General features: G+C 42.7%; 1 protein-coding gene across 1 annotated transcript; it reads right to left on the bottom strand.

Moving 5' to 3' along the window:
* Window positions 1–19,675: 19,675 nt before the first annotated feature.
* LOC146548124 (dynein axonemal heavy chain 5-like) lies at window positions 19,676–20,982 on the bottom strand. Its single transcript, XM_085266300.1, has 3 exons — window positions 20,956–20,982; window positions 20,061–20,247; window positions 19,676–19,845 (listed from the first exon to the last, which is right to left on the bottom strand). Exons 1-3 carry the CDS (start codon window positions 20,980–20,982, stop codon window positions 19,676–19,678), a joined length of 384 nt encoding a protein of 127 aa, XP_085122426.1.
* Window positions 20,983–24,533: the final 3,551 nt, after the last annotated feature.

Raw genomic sequence — 24,533 nt, 5'->3', positions numbered from 1 at the left:
AGTGCTGCAGTGTTTCTGACAGCAGACTGAGCTCAGACGTGTCTGCCACCGAACCCTCAGTGAAAACACACCAAATAAGACGTGAACTGAAGCAACATGGCCGTCTGCTTTGTGCTCTGTACAATAATCATATTCATGCTATTTATTTCAGACCGTAACAGACCAGCTCAGCTTCCCCGTTCTCCACTGACGTCCTCGCTGTGACCCAGGCCCCAAAAAACAAGTTCCCCTCAGCTGTGGACTTTCTTGGAGCTCCAGAGATCCACCCAGCAAGGTTTAGAATCAGAATCAGAATCAGAAAGGGGTTTATTGCCAAATGTTGAGCAGGTTTACAACATCAGGAAATTGCTGCGGTGCTTTCAGGCGTCTCCTTTCAGGCCAGGATAGATGAATGTCACCGAGCAGTGTCTAAGTTTGTGGTCAAAGGCTTGCAGCCATTTGCCGCAGCAGATGCCCCGATTTTCAGTAAGTGAATGTGTTTAATTGTAGGCAGGGACATTACTGGATATTCTTGTGTAATTGCTACAGAATAATTTATGTTATACTTTGTTATTGCAACAGAAGAATATTTATTTTATTATTTTACATTTACAATTTTTTCCCCGGGGACCCTGTGACACCCCATTGAAGAGCCGTAGGCTGTGGATCTCTCAGAAGGTGATTTGAGCAGAAGGTTTTTGAGGTGAGCAGAAGGATTTGACCGGGTGCACGTTTGCATAATCACACCAGCTGTTGTTGATCATGAAACATACACCACCGCCTCTGCTCGTCCGCTCGTTCACACTACAAATAAAATGTGACAGCAAACGTACTCTAGTGTGAACGCTCAAAGCGGCCGCAGGCGCAACGCGCTCTGTTTAGACCCAGAGCCAACAATATTTTTGACTGATGGCCCTTAATATAAAGACTTCGGACTTCACGTTTCCCAATTTTTGCTTTAAGTTATTTTGTTATCTAGATAATAATGCAGATAACCTAATATTGATCCTTATTGCTGTTTTAGAGGAGCGGTGCTTCAAAGGATAGCTGCAGATTTCTGTCAGAATCTGGAGATTATACAGTACAAATAAAATGTTCACGTTTCTCCAACGTTGTCTTCCTAACAGTTTCACCGGATGGCCAGGAAGCTTTCACGATGTCTTCTCCAGCGCTGATAACTGGCGTCTGTCTTGTGTCAGTGAATTAAAAGACGGATTTAATGCGACATGACCGTTCACACAGCAGTCGCTTTCTGAAACATCGGATATGTATCGGATTCAGGACCACATACGAAAGTGACCCAGATCGGATTTGAAAATATCGGATTTGTGACGTTCACACTGTCATACCATGATCGGATATGGGTCGCATAGGGTCAAAAAAATCGGATTTAATGTGCTTTCGCCTTCAGTGTGAATGTAGCCTTTGTCAGTGTACCATGGTAATAACAGAAGCGAAACGCAATATTGTGTCAGGACAATTCACTATTTATGCACAATAAATAAAGAAGCATAGCGCGACAATTTCTGTTCAGCGCCAGACTTGCTTGTAACCTATATCACTAATTATGTTAAGAAAAATGACGTATTAATACTACAAAACTCTGACCTTTGTGGGAATGCTTGGAGCAGACTAACATGTGAGCTGGAGTGTTCTGAGACGTTATATTTGGTATATCCAGACCATCCGTCGGCTCTTACTTCGTAAACATGGCTTAAAAAATTTCTCTTCAACGACGTAATCCGATTAAAAAAAGATCTCTTTACCCGTCGGCTTCCCGTGGCTGTCATGCGACCGGCTATTGCAGTTAATAATACAACAGCTTCTTGCCATTTTTTGGGTTTCTTTTTATCGCTGTGTAACTGAGTTCAATTGAACGCCTGCGTGCGCTAGTACCTCTTGCCACAAGTTCCCAGAATCCTTTGCGGTTTTACCCCTGAATGACGTCACATTTTCAATCTTTATCCTGGTGGGCCGGTCTGTAGTCACAATGCTCGGGCCGATTTTTTGTCCCAGTCCAGCATTGCTCATCATGGTCACCTAAACGCACAGTAATGGCAGTAATGGCAGATAAGGCAGATCACGCTAACATAATGTGCACTGTTAGCTGATTATTTACCTGCCGCATTAACGGGAGAGGACGTGAAAACGTTACCGCTGCTGCTGGGTTGAGATTCGCGAGTCCAGAGCGGAATTAAAAACACGACATTCATTTAAGGTCATCGTGTGTTTTGTGAGCAAATGCTTTTGCATATTCGTAGTGTTTCCTGCCAGGTAAATTACGCTCCGCAACGTGGTGACGTCATTCAGGGCGACTGGAATCGATGAGAATCGTTTGCAAAAATGGCAAACAATTCCAAGGAATTGAAACAGTGGGAACCGGTTGTCAACAAGAACCGGTTTTCGATACCCATCCCTAGTCTCTGTGATAGAAAGTGTGCGACCGTGAACTCGACTCTCTTTATGACACATACACACACAGACACACACACAGACACTTGTTTTCAGATTTTAGTGAGGACACCAAAAAGCCTCAAAAATATCCTCAAACTCGTGGGGACGGCCATTTTGTGGGACTCTATTAGTCCCCACAAGTATAGTAGCATACCAACTCTTTGTCCTCACAAACATGTCTAAACAGGTACACACACACACACACACACACACACACACACACACAGACACACACACACACACACACACACACACACACACAAACAGGTTTGTCAGGTTCCTCGGCTCGTTCTCTGCGTTCAGTCCATTGAAGGTGATTATTGAGCCAATCACAGCTACAGAGCTCACTGTGACTCTTCTTCTCTCTACAGTCACACAAACAAACACACTCAGAGACTCTGACAGCAAAACTACAACAATGTGGTGTTAACACTCACCCTGCCTCAGCTCCACCGTCCTCCTGCTGCTCTGACGGAGGCTCAGCTGTTTCTCTTCCTGTTCCCACCTGCTCGGGTGGCTCCTCCCCTCTGCAGTTACAGGAAATCAGGTGTGTGTGTCTCTTGTTGAGACTGGTTCTTCCTGCTCTCTCTCTGGTGGTGCAAAAATTTTTTATAGCGGGTGTGTTGTTAGGCTCTGGGCATCTGCATAGACATGTTCTTTTTTTGAGAATGTGAGGACAAACTTGAAAGAGAGACACTGTGAGAGTGGACACATCCACACTGCTGCTGCATCTGTGCTCACCACGATGGCCTCCTTCAGAGAGATGGAGGACTCACTCTGTCTTCTGGCTGATGTAAGTGTTCAGCTTTGAACAGCTGTCGTTCCAGCTGCTTTTAACTTTGTAGTTTCACATTTGTACAGACTTTATATTTTTTATAGACGTGTCATAAACCAGTCCTTAAATCATTTTCATTATCACAGATACAGTCTACACTCTGCATCATGAGCTGGTCAAAGGGATTAATATCGCAAAAGTTGTAATTCGTTTCATGTTTCATGTAAACTGCTCTGAGGTCACAGTGACACCAGCAGATGTAGTTACAGCCTCTCTGTCCCCACCATCCCGAGGCTGACGGCGCTCTGTAAGCTCTTCATAGAAGTTTTGCTTCTTTTTTTTGGCTGTCAATCTTTAACGGCTTTGAATCTCAGTGACCTCCACCTCAAGGAGAATTTTACTGAGCTTCCTCCTAATATTTCACAATAAAAGCTGTGCTCAGTGTTTTTGTGAACATGTTGCTTGTGGTGTGAGGCCGAGCGTCCCAGCAGGAAGCGCCTTTATGGCTGTTGTTTGGCTCCTGTGGGACTTTCTGAAAGAGTGTGAGTAAATTCCTGGAGTGCTGCAGTGTTTCTGACAGCAGACTGAGCTCAGACGTGTCTGCCACCGAACCCTCAGTGAAAACACACCAAATAAGACGTGAACTGAAGCAACATGGCCGTCTGCTTTGTGCTCTGTACAATAATCATATTCATGCTATTTATTTCAGACCGTAACAGACCAGCTCAGCTTCCCCGTTCTCCACTGACGTCCTCGCTGTGACCCAGGCCCCAAAAAACAAGTTCCCCTCAGCTGTGGACTTTCTTGGAGCTCCAGAGATCCACCCAGCAAGGTTTAGAATCAGAATCAGAATCAGAAAGGGGTTTATTGCCAAATGTTGAGCAGGTTTACAACATCAGGAAATTGCTGCGGTGCTTCAGTGCAAACATAGTGTCATAAGTTGCGCTTAAATAGACATGAAAAAATAAAAGTAAGAATAAGAATTAAAAGTGCTACGTAGAAAGATATATACATGATATATACATGAGTGCAGGTGGTGATCAGTGCCAAACATGGAATGATGCAGTGAACACAGCATAGGGTCATGTGTTAGTGGCGGGAACAGTCATACGGTTATTGTTCATGAGTCCAACAGCAGAGGGGAAGAAACTGTTCTTATGGCGAGAGGTTCTGGTGCGAATGGACCGGAGCCTCCTGCCTGAGGGGAGCAGGTCAAACAGACTGTGTCCAGGGTGAGAAGGGTCAGCTGAGATCCGAGCTGCACGCCCCAGTGTCCTGGAGGTGTATAGGTCCTGCAGAGATGGGAGTCTGCAGCCAATCACCTTCTCAGCAGAGCGCACAACACGCTGCAGTCTCTGTTTGTCCCTGATAGTGGCTCCAGCGTACCACACGGTGATGGAGGAGGTGAGGATGGACTCGATGATTGCAGTGTAGAATTGCATCATCGTCCGTGTTGGCAGGTTGAATTTCTTCAGCTGCCTCAGGAAGTACATCCTCTGCTGGGCTTTCTTAATGACGGAGGTGATGGTGGGCTCCCACTTCAGGTCCTGGGTGATGGTGGTACCCAGGAAGCGGAATGAGTCCACAGAGGTGATGGGGGTGTCAGTCAGGATGATGGGGGGGAGTGGGGCTGTGTGCGTCCTGAAGTCCACAATAATCTCCACTGTCTTCTGGGCATTCAGCACCAGGTTGTTGTGGCTGCACCAGGACACCAGACGCGTCTGGTGTCCTGCTGGTGATTTAAAGGTCCTGCTGGTGATTACCTGGGCAGTGTTTTACCTGTGGCTGTGTTCAAACGTGTTCACACCTGAATCCTCACAGCTCCAATCACGTCTGACACATCCTGATAGGAATACTTCAATCAGCGAAGTACTCGAGTAAATGTACTCTGTTACATTCCAGCACCGGTCATATCCACGCTGTCGCCCAATGGGGTCGGTGCCCCCACTGTGGGCACGCCCCTGTGTAGGGGCGGGGTTTAAACTTTATTTAAAACAGCGTGACAATAAAGAAATGTTCTTTCCAGAGTTTGTGTGTAAAAATGATCCAAATAAAGGTTGAAATCAAAGTGAAAATGTGCAGAACGTTGTTTATTTTATTTATTTATTTATTTGGCACTTTTAATTACAACAGTGGTGCTGTACAAACATACAAATTACACAATAAAATAGCAATATCAATTAACATCAATGCTAAATAGCTAATAAAAATGAGTAAATAACTCTCATGTAGTATTAAAAGCCAGTGAGTAAATGCACGATCACCTCTAAGAACCAGCCTCGACCTTGGTGATCTAAGAGCTGTAGGGGGCATATAAGGCTGCAGTAGGTCTGACAGACACCCTGGGACCTGTCTATTCAGTGCTTTATAAGTCGCCAATAAGATTTTAGGCTTTTAACAGTTTTTATTCATTATCAGGAAAAGCATTAAAACATAACAAATCAGACAAACAAGAGAAAAAACCCCCAAAGGAAATACATTGAAGTCATTATCCCATATGGAAAAGATATATAGAAATCTTATAACGTTTTTATCTGTCTTGTATGAAACTTGTATGAAAAGCATACAGGAGTGAAAGCACATATAAGATCCCTTGAAAAATTATATAATGAAACTTGTATGTTTTATATACTTACTAAAAAATATATGAAAGTAATGAGAAAGTGACCACTTTCATGAGTAAATCATATATGTTTTTACTATTTCTTTTCCATATGGGATATACCTGTGCAAATACACATATCGGGGGTGGGGGGGGGGGGGGGGGGGGGACTGAAAGAAGAGAGAAACAAACAAAGAAACAAAAAAGAAAGGAAAAGAGAAAATAAATATTTACTCACAGATTTAGAAAAAAAGATAAACTACAAGAGTGAACTGTTGTGCTTTACACTCACTCCATATTTACCTGAGGACATCTTAGAAGCAGCTCCCCCCCCCCCCCCCCCCCCCCCCCCTCAACTGTTGGGACAGATCATTTGGCAAATAAAGAAATCAAAGGGGACCAAACATTTAGAAACAGATCCTCATTTGGACGGGCTTTATGTTTGCTCGTTGTTTGCTAAAGAGACTTTTCTGCAGCATTTCTCTCCCGACTTCTTTGTAGCACCTTCCACTGTCACACATTTGATCTTTACAGCAGGGCTGTGCCATATCATATACCATACTATAGAATTTTGACATAGTAGCTATATAATGTTACTCCTACTTTATAGATCTCCATCACCCGATCCTCCAAAAACCTCTTGGAGTTGGCAGCACTCGACTGAGCCATTTTGTGCAGAAGAAGATTAAAATGATGCTTTAAACTCCAGATGTTATCTGAGCTCAGATCCTAAAGCCAGACCTCTGCATCTTCATTCTTGTGGAAAAGCAGAGCAGATGTTGTTTTCAGGAGGATGCTGCTATAATGGCTTTAGTTCCTTGCAGGTAATTATGACGACAGCGGAAGCAGCAGGAACAACAAACAGCCCAAACTAACAGACAAAATATTAATGAAAGTCCAACCCAATCTCCTCCATCCCCGTATCCTCCACTATTTGCATCTTCATCTGTGAAACCTGCAGAGCAGAAACAGTGTGTGGACAAAGTTAGCCGGTATGCAGACATATTTGCTTTTGTTACAGGAGTTTGAAACACATCTGCAGCTCATTCAGAGGCTTTGGGGCCGTACACACTTCATTTTAAATCAGTACAGCCGATCTCACAGCTGCTGGATGTTTCTTTGAATCATAAGAACATTAAGACAAACAAGATGATCATGAAAATCATATTAATGATTGATTTGGCCTACGTTTGATGCTGAACTGCAGTAGCTCCTGACATTGTGCTTTTATTTCGTCTGGATTAGTTTGCAGCACTGCTGCACAGTTTACATTAAAGTGCACTTTTGCAGAGCAGACGACCCCCTGCACGACTGATGGGGTGAACCAAGGCCCTGCATCAGACAAAGAAGCATTATTTCAACTGTGAGTCATGCAAAGCAGCTCTAGTAGAGTCCTGTAAATGAACAGACTGGATCCCTGTAACGTACCACCTCAGTGACCAGTGGAAACATTCAAATGTTCAGGTAGTCATCCTAACTGACTTGGGGTTTCTGCCAGTGTGTTACAAGTGAAGCAGCTTGCCTGGTCTACACACTGGGACTCGTTTCTTTAAATCACCATTAATACAGTTTCAGCTGCTGACACATTCACTAGTGGGTAGTAATTAAAGCATGCTGCACCACTCATGAGTGCTATCATTCAGCACTCTCATTCATTTGTCTTAAAGCTGGTAATTAAACTCCCTGATGCCTCACTCTGTCTCACTCTTTTCTGTGTGTGAGAGAAAGAAGATGCAGCTGTGTTTCTAACAGCTGCTCTGGAGGAAGCCCTGCAACTCTAGAATCTCACCTGAGTCTGTGACTGTGAGCTTGATGGAGTGCCTGAACTCCTTGATGACTCTCTCACCACAGATGCTGTGGTTGGCTGTAATCTTACATTCATATCTTCCTGTATCGCTGATGCTGATGTTCCTCACAATCACAGAAACGTCTCGCTCCTTCATGGATGAGCGTCTCAGCTCCACTCGGCATTTGAAGGACTCGTGCTGATAGTTCTCATCTGAGTGATGGCTTTGGAAGAACACAGAGCCGTCTGACTCGAGCTCGGGTCTGCTCCACTCTAATGCTGTGATATCTGCATCTGTGGGTCCCCGACACTGAAGAGTGACGTCTTGTTCAGACCTCACTTTGACATCTGTGTGGTCTAAAGTGAGACTTCACTCAAATGTGTGCTCAGATGAAATGATCAGAAGAGTTTCGTGATGAGAACTTAGAGTCAGATCAATATTGCTGCAGTTTATTACTCAAGACTATAAATTTCTATAATTCCATAACTATGAGTGTAAGATTATTATATTATCTTATGCCACGTTGTACCCCTAATTAAAGATTGTGAAATTATTATGTAGTTTTAGTTTGCATTATTCTCCAGACTTAGAAGAAGGTGATAACTATTTGATTTATCAGACTGATTTGTATTACATCAGACTGCTGATTTATGGTGAATGAATGATATTGTTTTATGATGCATGATACTGCTGAGTTATAAGAAATACTGTTTTCAGAGAATCAAGGCCTTATTTGTCTGATTAGAAAAGAACAGAACATGCTGCACAGGAAGCCGAGGTCATAACTCAGGCTCACTGAGAGAGAAAGAATGTGGATGTTTAGCTTGGAGGGGCTGAAGCTATAAGAATGTGAGAAACGCTCAGACACTTGGAGATCAGGCGGACACCCTCCCGCGCTCATCTCCCCATCCGGATGGTTTATGGTCAAAGTGTTTTATGGAATTAAGAGATTGTTGTTTGAGCATTTATACACCGAGTGCTGTTCTTCCTTCAGCCCAAAGAGCAAAGAACTGGAATATTTAACATGAGAAAATCAAGAGGATTTTTTGCATTTTCTGTATATTTTGCAGTAACAGCAGTAGTAGGATGATCCAAACTCACCCGAGGCCTCACTGTGAGCTTGATGAAGCACTGAACGATCTCTCGTGCTCTTTTTGTTCCTGAACACAATCCGACACTTGTTTGTGCCGTTATCGCTGATGATGACGTTCTTCAGAATCAAAGTGAGGTCTCCATCCTTCAACTCCACTCGGTCTCCAAAGGACTCAGGCTGCTGTCTTTGAAACAAGTTACGATAGAACAGAGGATCCAGGCCACGTCTGCTCCACTGCAGCAGGGTGATGGCTGCAGCTCTGGGACACGGACAGCGAAAGGTGGCCTCTTGTCTGGGCGTCGCTTTGATTTCTGTGTGAGTCATGGACACACACACACCATCAGTGGCTCTGATGCCAATAGACCTGTGTCTGTTTCTGATTGGTCAGAATCGTAAACATGGGAACACTGCCTCTTTCATGTGAACACACTCTTACCTATTGATTGAAAAAGTCTGGGGTAATTTATCAAGTTGAAAAGCACCTTCATGTGACCTCTCATCAGTAGGAGTAACGCAGCTCAGACAGGTAGGTGGGGTGAGAAAATAGAAGGATTTAAAAATAAATACAAGAACTTGGAAATGTTTTCACTGCCCACATGTTTCTATATCAGCACTGCCAGTGAATTTTGTCCCCCCTTTCCTTTAGTCTGTGTGTTGTGGCGTCTCCCCGTGCTTTCTTTTCCTTTTCTCCCTCCTTTTACCACCAATACACCAGCAGATGGCCGCGCCTCCCTGAGCTTGGACCTGCTGGAGGTTTCCTCCTGTTACAAGGGAGTTTTTCCTTCGCACTGTTGCTAAGTGCTTGTTCACAGGGAGCCGTGATTGTTAGCATTTCCTCTGTATTAATGTAAACTATTTCAGTCGAGTACAAAATGCTTTGAGGTCACTGTTCTTGTGATTTGGTGCTAAAAAGATGGAGCAGAACTGAAAGTTTGGGGGACTTTGGTGTGTTAGCCTCGTATGTTGACAAAGGGATAAAATTGCATTTTTTGAAACACACTGTTCTTTACAATCACTGCTCATATTTTTTATAATTTCCTTGTTTGCACATGTTATTAATAATCTGGTATCACAGATGTTTGATGTAGACTAAAGCTCGTCTGCGTCATCATCACCTGACTGCCAGCAGGTGTCAGGCTGACTGTGAACTGCCCGTCTCAAATATACAGTGTGTCATGTTTCAGCTGTGTACAGGCAAGAGAAGGACCCAAACGCAAAACTCACCACGCAGGAATAAAACTCAAAAAGCTGCTTTATTGCAGAATGGCACAAAAATATAACAAAACTAAACTGGGGCATGGATAAACTGACACACAGGGAAACACAGCCATGAGGGAGACTACGACACTGACAAAGAGAAACACAGGGCTTAAATACACTGAGGGATAACGAGGGAATGAGACACAGAAGGAGAGCACAGCTGGGAGTAATCAGGCTGGACGAGACAAGGGAAGCAAAACTAGAAACACTCACATGAGACATGGACCTTCAAAATAAAACAGGAAACACACTGAACTCTAAACATGCAAACTTAACAGCAACTGAGAAGACAGAACATAGGGACCAGAAACATGGTATAAAGAGGTCACAGTAGACACAACATTGAACACAGGGAAGCCATATTACAAAGCCAAAGAACTAAACCTATGATAACCATAACTGAAATCTAGGGAAACAGGAAACAGTACAACAAAGGACTCAAAACATAATCCATAATATAAAAACACGAGATCTCTTCAAAATAAAACAGGAAACACGAGAGGCAGACATGACAACATAAGACAACAGACATGAAACACACGAAGGGCAAGGGAGACTTCACAGGGGTTGAAAACACAAGGGGGAGCTAATAAGCAAATGAACATAGGAAACCTAATAAGCTTAAACATACACTATAAACATCAAAAGAACTAAAACTCAAAACACTGGGTCATAAGACCCAGGATCGTGACACAGTGGCTTGCAAAAATATTCGGCCCCCATGAACTTTTCCACATTTTGTCACATTACAGCCACAAACATGAATCAATGTTAGTGGAATTCCAGGTGAAAGACCAACACAAAGTGGTGCACACGTGAGAAGTGGAACGAAAATCATACATGATTCCAAACATTTTGTACAAATAAATAACTGCAAAGTGGGGTGTGTGTAATTATTCAGCCCCTGAGTCAATACTTTGTAGAACCAGCTTTTGCTGCAGTTCCAGCTGCCAGTCTTTTAGGGTCTGTCTCTACCAGCTTTGCACATCTACAGACTGAAATCTTTGCACATTCTTCTTTGCAAAACAGCTCCAGCTCAGTCAGATTAGATCAGGGGCGTCAAACTCAATCGCACAGGGGGCCAAAACTCAAGGCACACTTTAGGTCGTGGGCCAAACAAGATAAACATTTATTGAACACACTAAAACAATGTTTTTTTTAAACATAAATATGAATAAAAACAGACAGGAATAATATTCCAGATTAAATAAACTTTAAAAAAAAAAAAAACTTTAAATATTTTGCTCTTCATAAAAATATATCCTGTCAAAATTATGCAAGTTAGAAATATGAACATGCTGCCAAAACCCCCAGAAAAAGCAAAAAAAGCACACACAAGGGCAGTTTCATGTCGGTTACACTTTAACATACGTTTTCAAAAATGTCTTTCCCTGTCGTTGTCCCGTGCATCGATTTAATGTTCAGTATTTCCTCTCCACGGATGAAGATGGCCAGCTGTGCAATGTCCATCATGTCTGTACTTTCATCCACAGCAAGCAATAAAGTTTTTGCTTCTTTCACACAACTGTGTTCTTAAATCAGTGGCCATCTCACAAACCCGATCAGCAATCGTATTTCTGCTCAGGCCCACATTTGCAAAAATCTGCGTTTTGTTTGGACACAAGACGTCGCACAGCTTCATCATGCAGCTCTTCAGAGTGGTATCGGGCTGATTTGGCTCCTCTGCTACAATAAAACTTGCTCTCACAACAGCTTCACTTTGTGATTTTGCTCTGGTGATGTTACACCCTGAAAAGGGGCTGAAAAGGGGATAAGTCAATGACGACGCTCAGACACGATGCTTCTCCTTCAGCAGCTTCATTGCTTCGTGGCCAGAGCTCCCCCTTCCGGCAACGGCAGGCATAACTAATCAATCGTGATCACTAAATCACATGGATTATTCCCCAGGCTCAACAAGTAGATCACAGATTGAATGTTACACAGGTTGTAGTCGCATTAAGGATTATTATCCGGTTGAACATAGTCATGAACTCTTTTAACTATTTTAGCCTGTGTTACATTACATCTCTTTGATGGGACTTCGTTTACCCTTGTTTATACATTTACATATTTGAAATAAATTGAATAATATATTGGGTAACTTTTAACCACAACTTTTTACTCCATTATGAACTTCAACAAATAATCAATCTATCACAGTGACAAACGTCTGCTGAAATGTCAGATTCTTCTTTAGCTCTTCTACTTTCTGTAGTTTCTGCTCTGCATTTAGGTTTTTCAGGTTATCCTGACGTTTTGTCTCGAAGTGCCGTCTTAAATTAAATTCCTTAATTACAGCCACATTAGCTCCACTAATAAGATACATGGGTTTACCAGCATGTCTGTAAACATATATTCAGTCTCCCACTGGCGCTGAAAGGCTCTGCTTTCAGAATCAACTTTTCTCTCCACCATTGTGGGCGGCTAGCTTCAATAACAGAAGTTTGACTTGATTGATGCGGGAATGTTCCCAGTTAGCCTGGGTGCTTCAGCACCCCCCAAAATGAATCAAAGCACCCCCAAAGATTTCTTACCTTTTTGACAATATTTGCTGTTTGTGTGACACACTACTAAAAATATAAAAAGCATACAGACTTGGTTGAGACGTAACACTTTAACAACAAAAGTATAGATAACCTCCCCCCCCTCCTAAAGTGGTTTGTTCCAGCTCTCCCCTGCTCTGGCTTTAGCGCCCTTTCTGCCAGAGGATGGTGGCTGAGACGCAGCAGAGCGGAGGTGTAAGTGCCTGGCTTAAAACAGGACATATTGGCTGCATTTAACCTTCAGTTACTCTTTATATAGTTAGGTAGGAGTCAGGCCATGTTTCTTTTAGCTGAAAAACATTACACCAGGTAACCTGCAGTGTTGAAAGCGTGTTTTCCCACAATGTTTGCTACCCTACAATCCGTCCTGCTCTGTAGTAAAATCAGCGACATTTGACCGTCCTGTTGCTCCCATTGAAATGTATACAGACTATTTAAAATCTAAAACTTATAATTGTCCGTAGCCTGCTGTTGTTACCACTGTCCTGTTTTGAATGGATGCTAACTAGCTAACTGACTGAATGCCCATTAACCTTATAACTCCTGTTGTGTGTGTGTGTGTGTGTGTGTGTGTGTGTTTGTGTACAGAGAGACAGCCAGGTTCATAATGGATATAAGGAAGTTTTTTCAAAAAAAGGAGCCACATTCAGGAAAAAGTGTAAGATCAAATGATCCGTGAATCAAGAATAATGTTGGATCAGTGTTTCAATGTTTATATCTTTTATTAGATGTTCGTGTGGTTTGGTTATTTGCCTTTTGGTTGAAAGTAGACTGAGAGAGGACTTTTTGTTAGTGATCTTAATAGTATTTTTTCATATTAATTTAATTTTTCATCTGATTGAATACAATCTATTTGTGTATGATTGTCAGTCGAAAGAGGGGGAGAGGAAAGAGGGGAACGTGAGGAGAAAGTACAAGGTCAGGAAGAACCAGGTAAGAAAACAGACAGGGAACAGTGACAGGCACAACAGAAACTGTTAAACTGACAAAGAGAAAAAACCTGATTTTACTCACAATATCTGGAAGTTGTGTTCTCCCTATATTAAAGCTGCTAAACAGAATCTGCAAAACAAACTGGGTTGAAACATTTTGACCCTCTTTAACAACATTCCAACATAACATTATCATTGATTGGGGAGATTAAAATTAATGATATATTTTTATGTGGTTCAGCCACAACTCTACTAAAACCTCAGCCAGTAATAGGTCGGCCAACTTTTGGACCGTCCAGTTGTCTGTACGACTGCCGCAGTACGTGCATCACATTTGCACACCATCAGAGCCAAACAGCCCTGGTGGAGTGAGGAGCTGTAAAGAGAAGCAGATGCTCTGTTTATATTCTACAAATGTTTTAAGCTTGTTTCAAAGATTCTGTACTGCACCTTTAAATGTTTTCCAGAAGCACACATACACTTATCAGTGTTTTTCACACTTTTTACAGTGTGGACCACCTGATAAAAATGTCAAGCTCTCCCAAGCACCACTATGAAAGCATGAAACTCATAAATCTAAAAACACAAAATTAGTATCTGCAGTAAAGATTTTTTCATGCATTGTATACATTCTACCACAGGCAAAGTTGCCTCCATTTTTATATTCGTTTTTTAAATATTTTGTAATAATTTATTTGTAATAATTTATTTATTTATTAATGTAATTATATTTTTTATGTATCTGTATTATATTATACAAACACATTAAAAGTGAATCTCTGTCCAAAATATGCACTCAGTTTACTTCTTACTCACTATGAGCATCATTCATTATTCTCCTCCAGTAATTAAGGTTAGGATATGTATTTTTTTTATTCCAATCCATTCTTCTTTGGCAGCATTTAAATAACCTTGATCAGAATTGATGGTTTTGTTACAGACTTTTCAAAAAAGTGTTTTGCTTTTTTTTCACAAATGTGGGATTAAATTGTTAAAATGTACAAAACAGTGATGTCATGTTTTGTGACGAGGACCCAGGCACAGAGAGACTTGATGGATTTAAGAATCTTTTGATTTAATAAAGAAATTTGCAGACTTGCACAGAGATGGTAAAATTATGATGACTGATAAAGGAGACGAAGACAACATGAGGACAGGGAGGATGCAGGGACCGACAGAGACGGGGAAGAAGTCTCATTGTGACGAGTAAAGTGTATCTTGGCTGGCTGGGCAGCTCTCTGGGTGCTCAGCCCCCCAAAGCTCTGATCCTAGAATCGCTCCTGCAAAAATTTTACATTTTCTGTAAATTCTGTGAATCTCGGGCAGCTCGACTTGCGTGAAGTGTTTCCAGCTGGGCGTCGTGTACCTGGAGTCGAGTGTTTTAATTGAAACGATACATTTTTAGACATAAGTTGTAACGGCCGCCGTTTTCTTTGTGAGTATTTATTACACGGCGTGCTGCAGGGACAAGCCTGTTCTAACGTTTGAGTCTAAGCTTTAGTTTTTGCTTCTCATCCGTAAACACTCTGCATCTTTCACGTGATGCAGTTTATTTTGAAAAGTCTCAACAGGCTTTATGGCTTTATTGTGAAAGGTTTATGTGGAAAATAAACAAGCGGACAGTCGATGGTTTTACCATCGTTGTTGCTAACGACAACGCATAAAAACAGGCGCTTGTCCGTCCGTAGTGTGGTTATATTAAATATAAGAGAAAGAGAGAACTTTAAGAAATGAATATAGCCTCTACAGTGACCATCAAAACATGAAAAAATATTGCTGTAAACAGTTTATTTTGCGACACCACGAAACAAACGATAGCGTAAAATGAAACGATAGATGTTTTTGTATCGTCATCCGACACATATCGTTATATCGAACAGCCCTAATCAATACAGTTTTCAAAAAATGCTTCTCTGTGCAGAATCGTTTTAAAAACATAAACAGCTGTGGGATGCTGCTTGTCCGTGATTTGGACATCATATTTTCTTGTTTGGCTTGGAAGGAAGTTGGTTTGGAAACATATTTGGCGACGCTTCATCTTCTGCTTTGCAACTGTGTGGGATTTAAAAACCCGTCCATGATGCTGGCAGTGTCCAAGCATGTTTTTGTTTTTTAAGTTCATATCCCCCCTGCAACGGCTCTGAAAACATGTGTTCTAACAGCAGCAGTACTGAGCTCAGTCTCAGAGAGATGCAGATGCAGTTTGCATGTAACTACATGCAGCCTTCCTCTTTCTCTCGCTCCTCTCTCCCTCCTTCTTGTGGAGCAGGTCTCTCTCTCTCTGGTACACAACTGCACGCACACACGCGCACACACACAACAGAAGAAAGGAGAACTGGAAAGCCGAAGACTTGTTGACTAGATTCCCAAGCAGTGACGCGGTGGATATTCATCATCATTTGCCCTCCTGTCCACCTTTGATAGTTTACACTCATTCTCTTGTGCCCTTATTTCCCTTTACACCACATAAAGGGGGGGGGGGGGGGGGGGGGGGAATTAATTTGATGCTACAAGTGCCTAAAGCAGGTGCCCGAGAGGATCACATATGGAGAATGATGTATGGCCACATCTGCGCATCTCGTTTAGTAGCAGCCTTGGATGAATAGACTGTTGTGTTGCTTTAAGAGGCCCCATGGGCAGATTAGCTCTTGTAGTCCAAGACAAAGCTCAGATTATAGAGGCAGTGCCATTTCACATCCTCTGAACACCCACAGTCCCGCACAACTCCTACAGATTAAGCTGTGATGAAGCTCCACTGTGATGATGATGATGCTCCCGTGCGCACATTTTATTACTAACAGTCATGGAGGTCATGCTGAGCAGGGAGGGGATGATACGGATCAATAGCACTGTAGTGTAACATGGGTAAAAAAAGCCATCAGGGGAGATCAGGTAGAGAACATGAAGGTCCAGTCACACTGAATGGATTCATTTTTACCAACAAGTGCTTTAAAGAGAGCTCCTGCTTGGCACAAACAGCTGTGTGCCTTCAGAGACTCAACTTCCATCAAATATTTGTTTTTTAATTAAGGCACAAGTGCACAGGCAGCAGTCTGTGTTCAGAAAAACCCAAAACATTTGATTCAAATTTAGAACAAAAACACCACAGTGGGAGGGAAACAGAGAAACTGGCTTCTTTTTTCCACTATAACTGTGTTTACAGGCCGTTCCAGTCTTTATCTGTCTCACACACTCGACCAAATAACAAACACAAAATAAAAAAAGAACATCTCACATAAATAAATACAGAAATAATCCAAAAGTAGCTATATTAGTAGTGAAACAAACAAGAAAAGCATTTAAAAACCAAACGTGTAAAATCAGTCAGTGCATGATTACATTGCTCCGCCCATGAAAAAGTGACCTGTGTGAATATCACCATCTCATTTATAGGACTGATGAACGTTGGTTGGAACATTTGTAGTCCAATCATACTTCACAGACATCTTTAATCCTTCACTGAGTCAGGCTGTTGTTCTCACAAGCCTCAAACTCTCCACCATCTGTGCTGAAGTAGTCGTGTCCCTCCTGCATGAAGGACGACTGTCCGGTCCCACTCACCTCCATCATTATGAAGAGCTTTGAACAGTTAGTCATGCATCAAATCAAAACTTCCCTCCAACCTGGATCCATGTCAGTCACATACCGCTCAAACCGCTCGACCGATGATGCGATTTCAACTGCCCTCTTATTCAGCCCTCACACATCTGGACACTCATACGTTAGAATGATGTTCACAGACTTCAGCGTTCAACACCATCTTTCCCCAGCAACTCATTCACAAACTGGATCTGCTGGGCATCAGCACCTCGCTGTGTCACTGGCTGCTGGATGTCCTGAGAGGAAGACAGCAGACAGGTCGGCAGCAACACCTCCAGCACAAGAACACTGAACACAGGCTCCCCAAGGATGTGTGTCGAGCCCCTTCTCTTCACTCTGCCTCTCATTTCTTATCATTTTCAGTCTTTTAAAAGGTGAAGTGTTCAAAAGAACAACAGCACCTGATCTCTGCTGAGGTGTTAAAGAGCTCTTATTTTAGGATGTGATGATGAGACAGCATACAAACTTACAATTACATGATAATAACACATTTGTAATACACAACATTTGGCTTGTAATTGGTGACATCTGTAACACCACATTTGTGATTGAGACCTTTTGAGGTCAACATGGTGACTGAGGACAACGGGTCCTGCAGAGTCAGTAGTTTCTATTCAGCTGTTTTGTTTTCATGTCTTCTCCTCCATCATCAGTTATCAGGAGAGCCGACAGTCAAAGTGCAAGAATTCAAAGAAACACAGAGATTCTCCTTACAGAGCAGACACAGCACAGATGTTTCCTTCATCGTCCTTCTCACTCGTTTCAGCTTCTTTTCATTTCTGTCACTGACACCAAGTAAAGCCGCCCTCTTCCTCTGAGCACCAGCTTTTCTATTATTACAAAGAAGAAGAAACCATTAAAACACCAAAGCACAAACACACTGTGGAGCCTTTTTGGTTTTCTTAACACACTGTTACAGACACTGAAAGCACAAAGCTGCTCCACAAACACAGGATTAAGAACAGAAGAAGATTTCTGTCAGGAAGCATATCTGGAAGAATATTCAGGCCCAATCTGACACACAGACCATAATAATAAAAGTGGAGAATGATCAGAATCATTTCAGAATTTTCAAATAAATCCAGATTCAGTTTTGGCAGCAGAGCACAGGGATGCACATGAGACTGAAAATCAAGTCTTCTGTATCTTTGTAAGTCCTGTCACTGTCTGGCAGTCGGTGACCTTCACCTCTGATGAAAAACTGAAATGAGATCTTTTCTCAGCTGATTTTAAAAAAGAAATGTGAGTAATGATCCAATCAATCATTGTTATTGTTGGCCAATACTGTGAAGACCGAACTAGGATTCACGTAAACGCTGAGATTCAAAGTATAATTCAATGATTATTGTCATAAATGACAGATATAGTATTTTTCTATTTTGTCTCGTATGTTATTCTGTTTATCTGATTCTATTGTTTCCCCTTGAAATCTCCTCCAGTTTGCGCTGATCCAGGACGTCACAGGTCTTGGACTCAGTCATGGAGACGATGGTCTGGTAGCGAACACAGATCTTCTCCACGCCCTCCACCTGAAACACACCTGAGCTCAGTTTGAATCCGTCTCATTTCTGGAAAATAGACTTTTGACACGATTAATAAATAATAAAAGGAGGAAATACATTTATACAAAATCATTACAAATGTCCATTCATCACTGTAGCTTTGCATCGACTTTAATTCGACCATTTTTATATTATAAATGTCTTATTATAATTATTATTGTGCATTGATGAATATCTGATGGAGTCACTTGTTTCTAATCTGACAATCATCCACCTTCATGCTCTGCAGAGCAGCCAGGCTCTCCAGAGTGGACGCCATGTCAGCCATCTTCTCCAGACGGCGGCAGAAAGAGTCAAACTTCCCGAAGATGTAGTTCTCACTGAAAACACGCACACACGTGTGTAAAGGTTAGCGTGACGCTGCTGACACGCTCTGACTCAGAGTCAGTTACTGATCACCTGAAGTCAAACTGTCTGTTCTCAGGTTTCCTCTCAGTTTGTCTCTGACGCTGTGGAAGCTTCGCTGATACGCCGCATTCAGATTACAGCAGTCAGAGACTCACTGCAGCAGCACCGGCCTGACACACACACACACACACACACACACACACACACACACACACACACACACACACACACACACACACACACACACACACACACACACAGTGTTGATGTTGTACTTGCACATAAACCTCTACATTGGACTCTGATGTGTCGCGCCATACCTGCCACCTACTGGTCAGCCAGTGTAAGTGCACAAAACATTTCTTCAAACCAAGATGGAAAAATACATGTTTAAAAAATGAAGTTCAAAAATCTGTTTTCATCCCTAAAGATGAATAAAAATACTAAAGAATAAATCCTGATTGATGTCGTCATAATTCATGCATGAAAGGGTTAAAAACTATTCTACAAACAAACACATGAATATTTTGGAACATTTCAACTTTAAAGAGCAGAAAGAGAAAGAACAGAAAGTTATATTGTGTAAAAGTGGTTTTGTCCTGAAGTCTCAGAGTGGAGACTAAACTGTTGCAGGTCTGAGGAGCTTCTGTCCACAGACGTCAGATCATGTTTGATAAACTGAGTTTAAAGTGAAACCTGTAAATGCTGACGCTACAGGAGATCCAGCTGAGAGGACGCGTCTACCTGTTGAAGGTCACCGTGCGGCTCTTCCAGCGCTCCAGCTCGGCCGACGGCCCGACGTCGTCGGCCTCTTTCCTCATCTGCTCGCTCTCCGTCAGCACCTGCTTGATTTGATTGGTCCACAGGGTCGACACCTCCTCCAGACGCTCCACCAGCTCACTGTTATTGGCTGAGAGCGAAACACACGAGTTCCTCTAAACACACGTGAACACGGACTCATTATTTCAAAGAAGCCATCGTCTCAGGTCAGATGCTTCCTTCAGCTTCCACAGATAAACTGGTTTGATTTACCTGAGAGTTGATTTTTAAAGCTTTAAATGATGTTTCCTGTATTTCCAACAGTCTTATTGTTTGTGTGAGATGTGAACAGCTTGAGCTTCATACCTGCTGCTCTGTAGTCTGCAGGGCTGCTCAGCTGGCTGATGGCGTCAGGAAGCTCCACGTGCTGCAGCTGCAACTTTCTCTCCATGTTCAGTCGGGCTGAGCTCAGATTACTGACAAACTGATCCACCGAGGACAGGAAGGACCGGACGTGTGGACACGAGGCGCCGTCCTGCACAGAGCCCCACGACTGGGCACAGGGTCAAAGGTCAGCAATAACAACAAAGGTTAATGTGTTTTCCTGTTTCACTTTTTACCTCATTCACAGCCAAAAGCATCAAGAGGAGCACTGCACACAAATAAGACTTTTCATGGATCATTATGTAACAGCTGCTCTACAGTCAAAGCCCACAAAGAGAAACCAGCAGGTACAGATGAGCCCAAGGTGTGGCCTCCAGTAACACTGTGAGGAACCTTGGAGTCATGTTTGACCAGCACATGTCCTTCAACGCACATATTAAACAAACATGTAAGACTGCGTTCTTCCATTTGTGCAACATCTCTAAAGTTAGAAATATCCTGTCTCAGAGTGACGCTGAAAAACTAGTTCATGCATTTATTACTTCCAGGCTGGACGACTGTAATTCATTATTATCAGGATGTCCAAAAAACTCCCTGAAAAGCCTTCAGTTGATCCAAAATGCTGCAGCAAGAGTCCTGACAGGGACTAGAAAGAGAGAGCAGATTTCTCCTACACTGGCTTCTCTTCACAGGATTGACCCCTCATGGCTGCCCCTCCCTGCCCCTTTCTTTGCTTTCAGTCTCTTCCTGTTTAAAGAGAGTTCTTCCTTCCCACCATCAACAAAGTCTTCATATATGGCGTCATGTGATCACTGGAAGCTTAAAACATCTCCCTTTTTGTGCTCAGTGAAAGCCTGAATGGATGGAGGTGTTTTACCTGCTGCGACCTGAGAGCAGGTAACATGATGCGAGTCAGCAGAGTTTCCAGACTGTTCAGGACGCCGCCGCCGCAGTCCAACACGCCAAAGTTCACTTCCTGGAAACATCAGGTTGCACGAGAAGATCAGAATGATTGGCTGCATCCACGTCACAGTCAACCAATGAGGTCTGTGCGGTTTGTTAAATGTGCAGGTGAGGAGGTGACCCAGACCAGTTACTGACCTGCTGCACGTTAGCGGTGGTTATGGCCTTCTCAGTGGTTCTCAGGAAGAACAGACATTTCCCCAGTAAAGGCTGGAAATACAGAACGTGATGGAGTTCAGATTCCTTTAACGTGACGCAGACAGAGCACTTCCTCTGCACTCTGTCACCAAAGTTCACCATGCAAAGGAAAACCTTTCATGGGCTTTAAAGACGGGGTGGTTGGAGAGCTCTGCAGGCTGCTCGTTACCAGTAATGGGAGTAACGGCACTACTTTTTCAGTAAAGAGTAATCTAATTACTATTCCTATCGTTACAACGCCGTTACAATTACTAACAAGAAAATGTGGGGCGGTCCGTTACTATTTTTCAACAAACAGACGGTTGAAGCTGTGTTCAGCTTACAGCAGCTTATATCAGCTGCAGGAAGTAGCTGTAAGTAATCTGGGCGCTGCAGCTTTAAGCAGCTGTGCGCTCCCGCAGACAGACCATCACTTTTTGGCACAACAGCTGGAGCTCAGGGGGCAAAACAATCGCATGAGTGCTGCTGTTTGCCTGAGGAAGAATAAAGGAGTCGTGGTAAGACAATCACATGACCACTTACAGACAAAGCAACAAGGTGACATATACCAGTTTATAAACTGTGTTGATAGGCCAGTAAAACCAGAGTCATGATAAACAATATATACGCGTGTTTGTTCCTCAATAGTTTCATGTTTAGTGTCTAAGGACAGCAGCGAGCACTCTCTGCTTATGAGCTGCTGTCAGACCTGCAGGTATCAGGCTGTGATCTTCTCCTTTATACTGGACACTAATTATTATTTTGGAGTCGCACAAATAATTCGTGTGGCGTCTTATTGAATGCAGAACAGCTGATTGTTCTGGAAATAGTTTAATGGTTATTAAAAAAAGGGTAAAAGGTAAATGGCTGCAAATAACTTTGTTGTTTGCAAAACTTGTGTGTATAATTTTCAAATTTATATTTACATTTAAAGTTATAAAAATGATTCGTTAAACATGTTCGTGGTTGTTACAGTAAAAAATATAACTTTTTTGTTTTCTGTCTGATTTTAGATCAATTGTGTTAATACAGTTTGTCAAAATGAAAACATAACTGCAGATTCAGACACGTGAGGTTGTGCTGAAAAGAATGATACCAAACACGGCAAAGTAAATAATTTTTAAAGGTAAATGTAGAGGAAACATCAAAAGTTGTCACGGCTGGGGCAGCAGTCGTGTGGTGGAGATTTATTTACAGTGAAAATAACAAAGGTGAGGGAAGAAGCGAACATCAACCTAAACTGGGACAAACTAACAGACAAAGCAGAAAACATGAGGGCAGCAGGGAAACACAGAGATGACACGAAGAAGGCAGAGAGACGTGGAGACACACCGATGGACACGGAGACACACAGAGTAATGCAGACGACGCCACAAGCAACACAGGCAGACACACACTATAAATACACACGAGGTAATGAGGGGATGACACACAGGAGGGGAGCACAGCTGAACCACAAGACGAGACACAAACCTTCAAAGTAAAACAGGAAACACACAGACTGTTTTACAACACAAGGACACGAACAGAGCACAGAGGACAGACACAGGCAGGGCTGATAAAACACGGAAGCACTAAACATAAGAACCAAACCCTAAGAACTAAAACAAAATCAGAATAAACACCAAACACAAGATGAAACCAAAAGGAAACACAAAACGCTGCGACCCAGGGCCCTGACAAAAGGAGTCACAATGGCCGATTATACCCTGGAGCCCAGAGGGTATTTTTAAAGTTACACAATAGTTACTTTTCCTAGTAATTAATTACATCTAGAACCTTGTCACTCAGTTACTAACTAAGTTACTTTTTGAAGAAGTAATTAGTAACTATAATTAATGACTTAATGAATTTTGAATGACTATTTGAAAGTAACTTGCCCAACACTGGATATGAGCGAGTTTCCCAGCTGATGCAAACTGGAAAGCTTCTCCTGTTTGAAGTGGATCTATTCAGCTTTTATTTCCTGATCATTTTAAGCATCAACAAAGTTTCTAAAAACAAGCAACAGTTTGTCATCATTCATAAACTCTGACGTCACAGGAGTGTTTTTATTCCTGTCCCATGTTTGAACGTTTCTGCATATCAGAGCTGCCAACACGGCACCGACTCAGGCTGGAACTGACTTTAAATACTTCATCATTCATGATCCTGTTAAAACCACATCCAGGGGAAATGTTATTAGCATGTAGCCTTTAGCTCATGTTCTGATTGCTGCTCCTCCATGTTTGTAGTCCTTTTTTCTGTGAATAAGTGTTTGTGGAGCTTTGAGCTCCTCAGACTTTGGCCTCTCGACCTCCTGATGTTCAGCCTGCAGCTGTCAGTCATCCAGTGTTTGCTCAAAGACTTTAATCACCTCGTTAACCAAACAAAGCAGCACAGTTTGATCCATGGAAACACAAACACGCTCAGGCTCATCATCTCTGAGCAGGACGATGATGAATCGTAGGCTCGGTATTGTTTGGAGCTTAAAGAGAAACCAGATACATCAGAACACAAAAACCCCGAGAGGTGGATCAATGTGACGTCACACACCTGAGCTCTGAGTCCTCGAGTCTGATCCAGGCTCGTGCTTTAAGACACGTTTCTGTGTAACCCTCAGCTCAGGTGTGTTCAGGACATTTGCTTGGAAGAAGCCGTCTGTGGATAAATCCTGCTCTCCACCTCAGCTGTCAGGTTTATCCAGAGAACGGCCGTCCTGACTTCCAGCAGCCCCACAGTCCTCGTTTCTAATAAACTGGCATCACTGAAATGAACTGTCTGCCTCGCTGTTCAATAATCTGCTCTTTGCCAATTTCCCAGCAGAACCTTCCACTCATATCAGCATTTTTCTGTGATTCTCACATTAACTAAACACAAAAAGCTGAAGCCAACCTCAGAGTTCCCCGTAGTGAGGAAGAGTTTCCTCTGAGCCACAGCTGAGTTTGATGCGTCCACAAAGGAAGACTGACGGGAGGACAGACTCTGGGAGAAAGGCAGATATTAAAAGATATGAATACAAAGTACGCTGCAACAAACAGGACAGCGATTATGAAGAGCGGTTAGACCTTCATGTGTCAGTCATTGAAATGTGATCAAACTGGGACAGTGGCGCGGCGGCCCCTCTGTTGGTCTTCCTTGGTCTCTTGTGTTCTGGGGGCCTCTGGATGTCTGGAGTTTTGATCTCCTCCATACCTGCTTCATGCCCTGGAGGACGGGGCTGTGGCTCCCCACACTCCCTAGCAGATCGTTACATGGAGAAACCTTTGGAATGCAAGCATGCTGATCCACACAGGTATGCACACAGGTGTACACACGGGTGTTCACAGACGCAGA

This window comes from Mchenga conophoros, linkage group LG23 (assembly GCF_057382185.1).
Source record: "Mchenga conophoros isolate Kocher_MC1m ecotype Shallow Benthic linkage group LG23, M_conophoros_male_GT1.1, whole genome shotgun sequence".
NCBI classification, from domain to species: Eukaryota; Metazoa; Chordata; class Actinopteri; order Cichliformes; family Cichlidae; genus Mchenga; species Mchenga conophoros.
The sequence above is the reverse complement of the archived record's forward strand: the minus strand, read 5'-3'. Positions and strand labels throughout refer to the sequence as shown.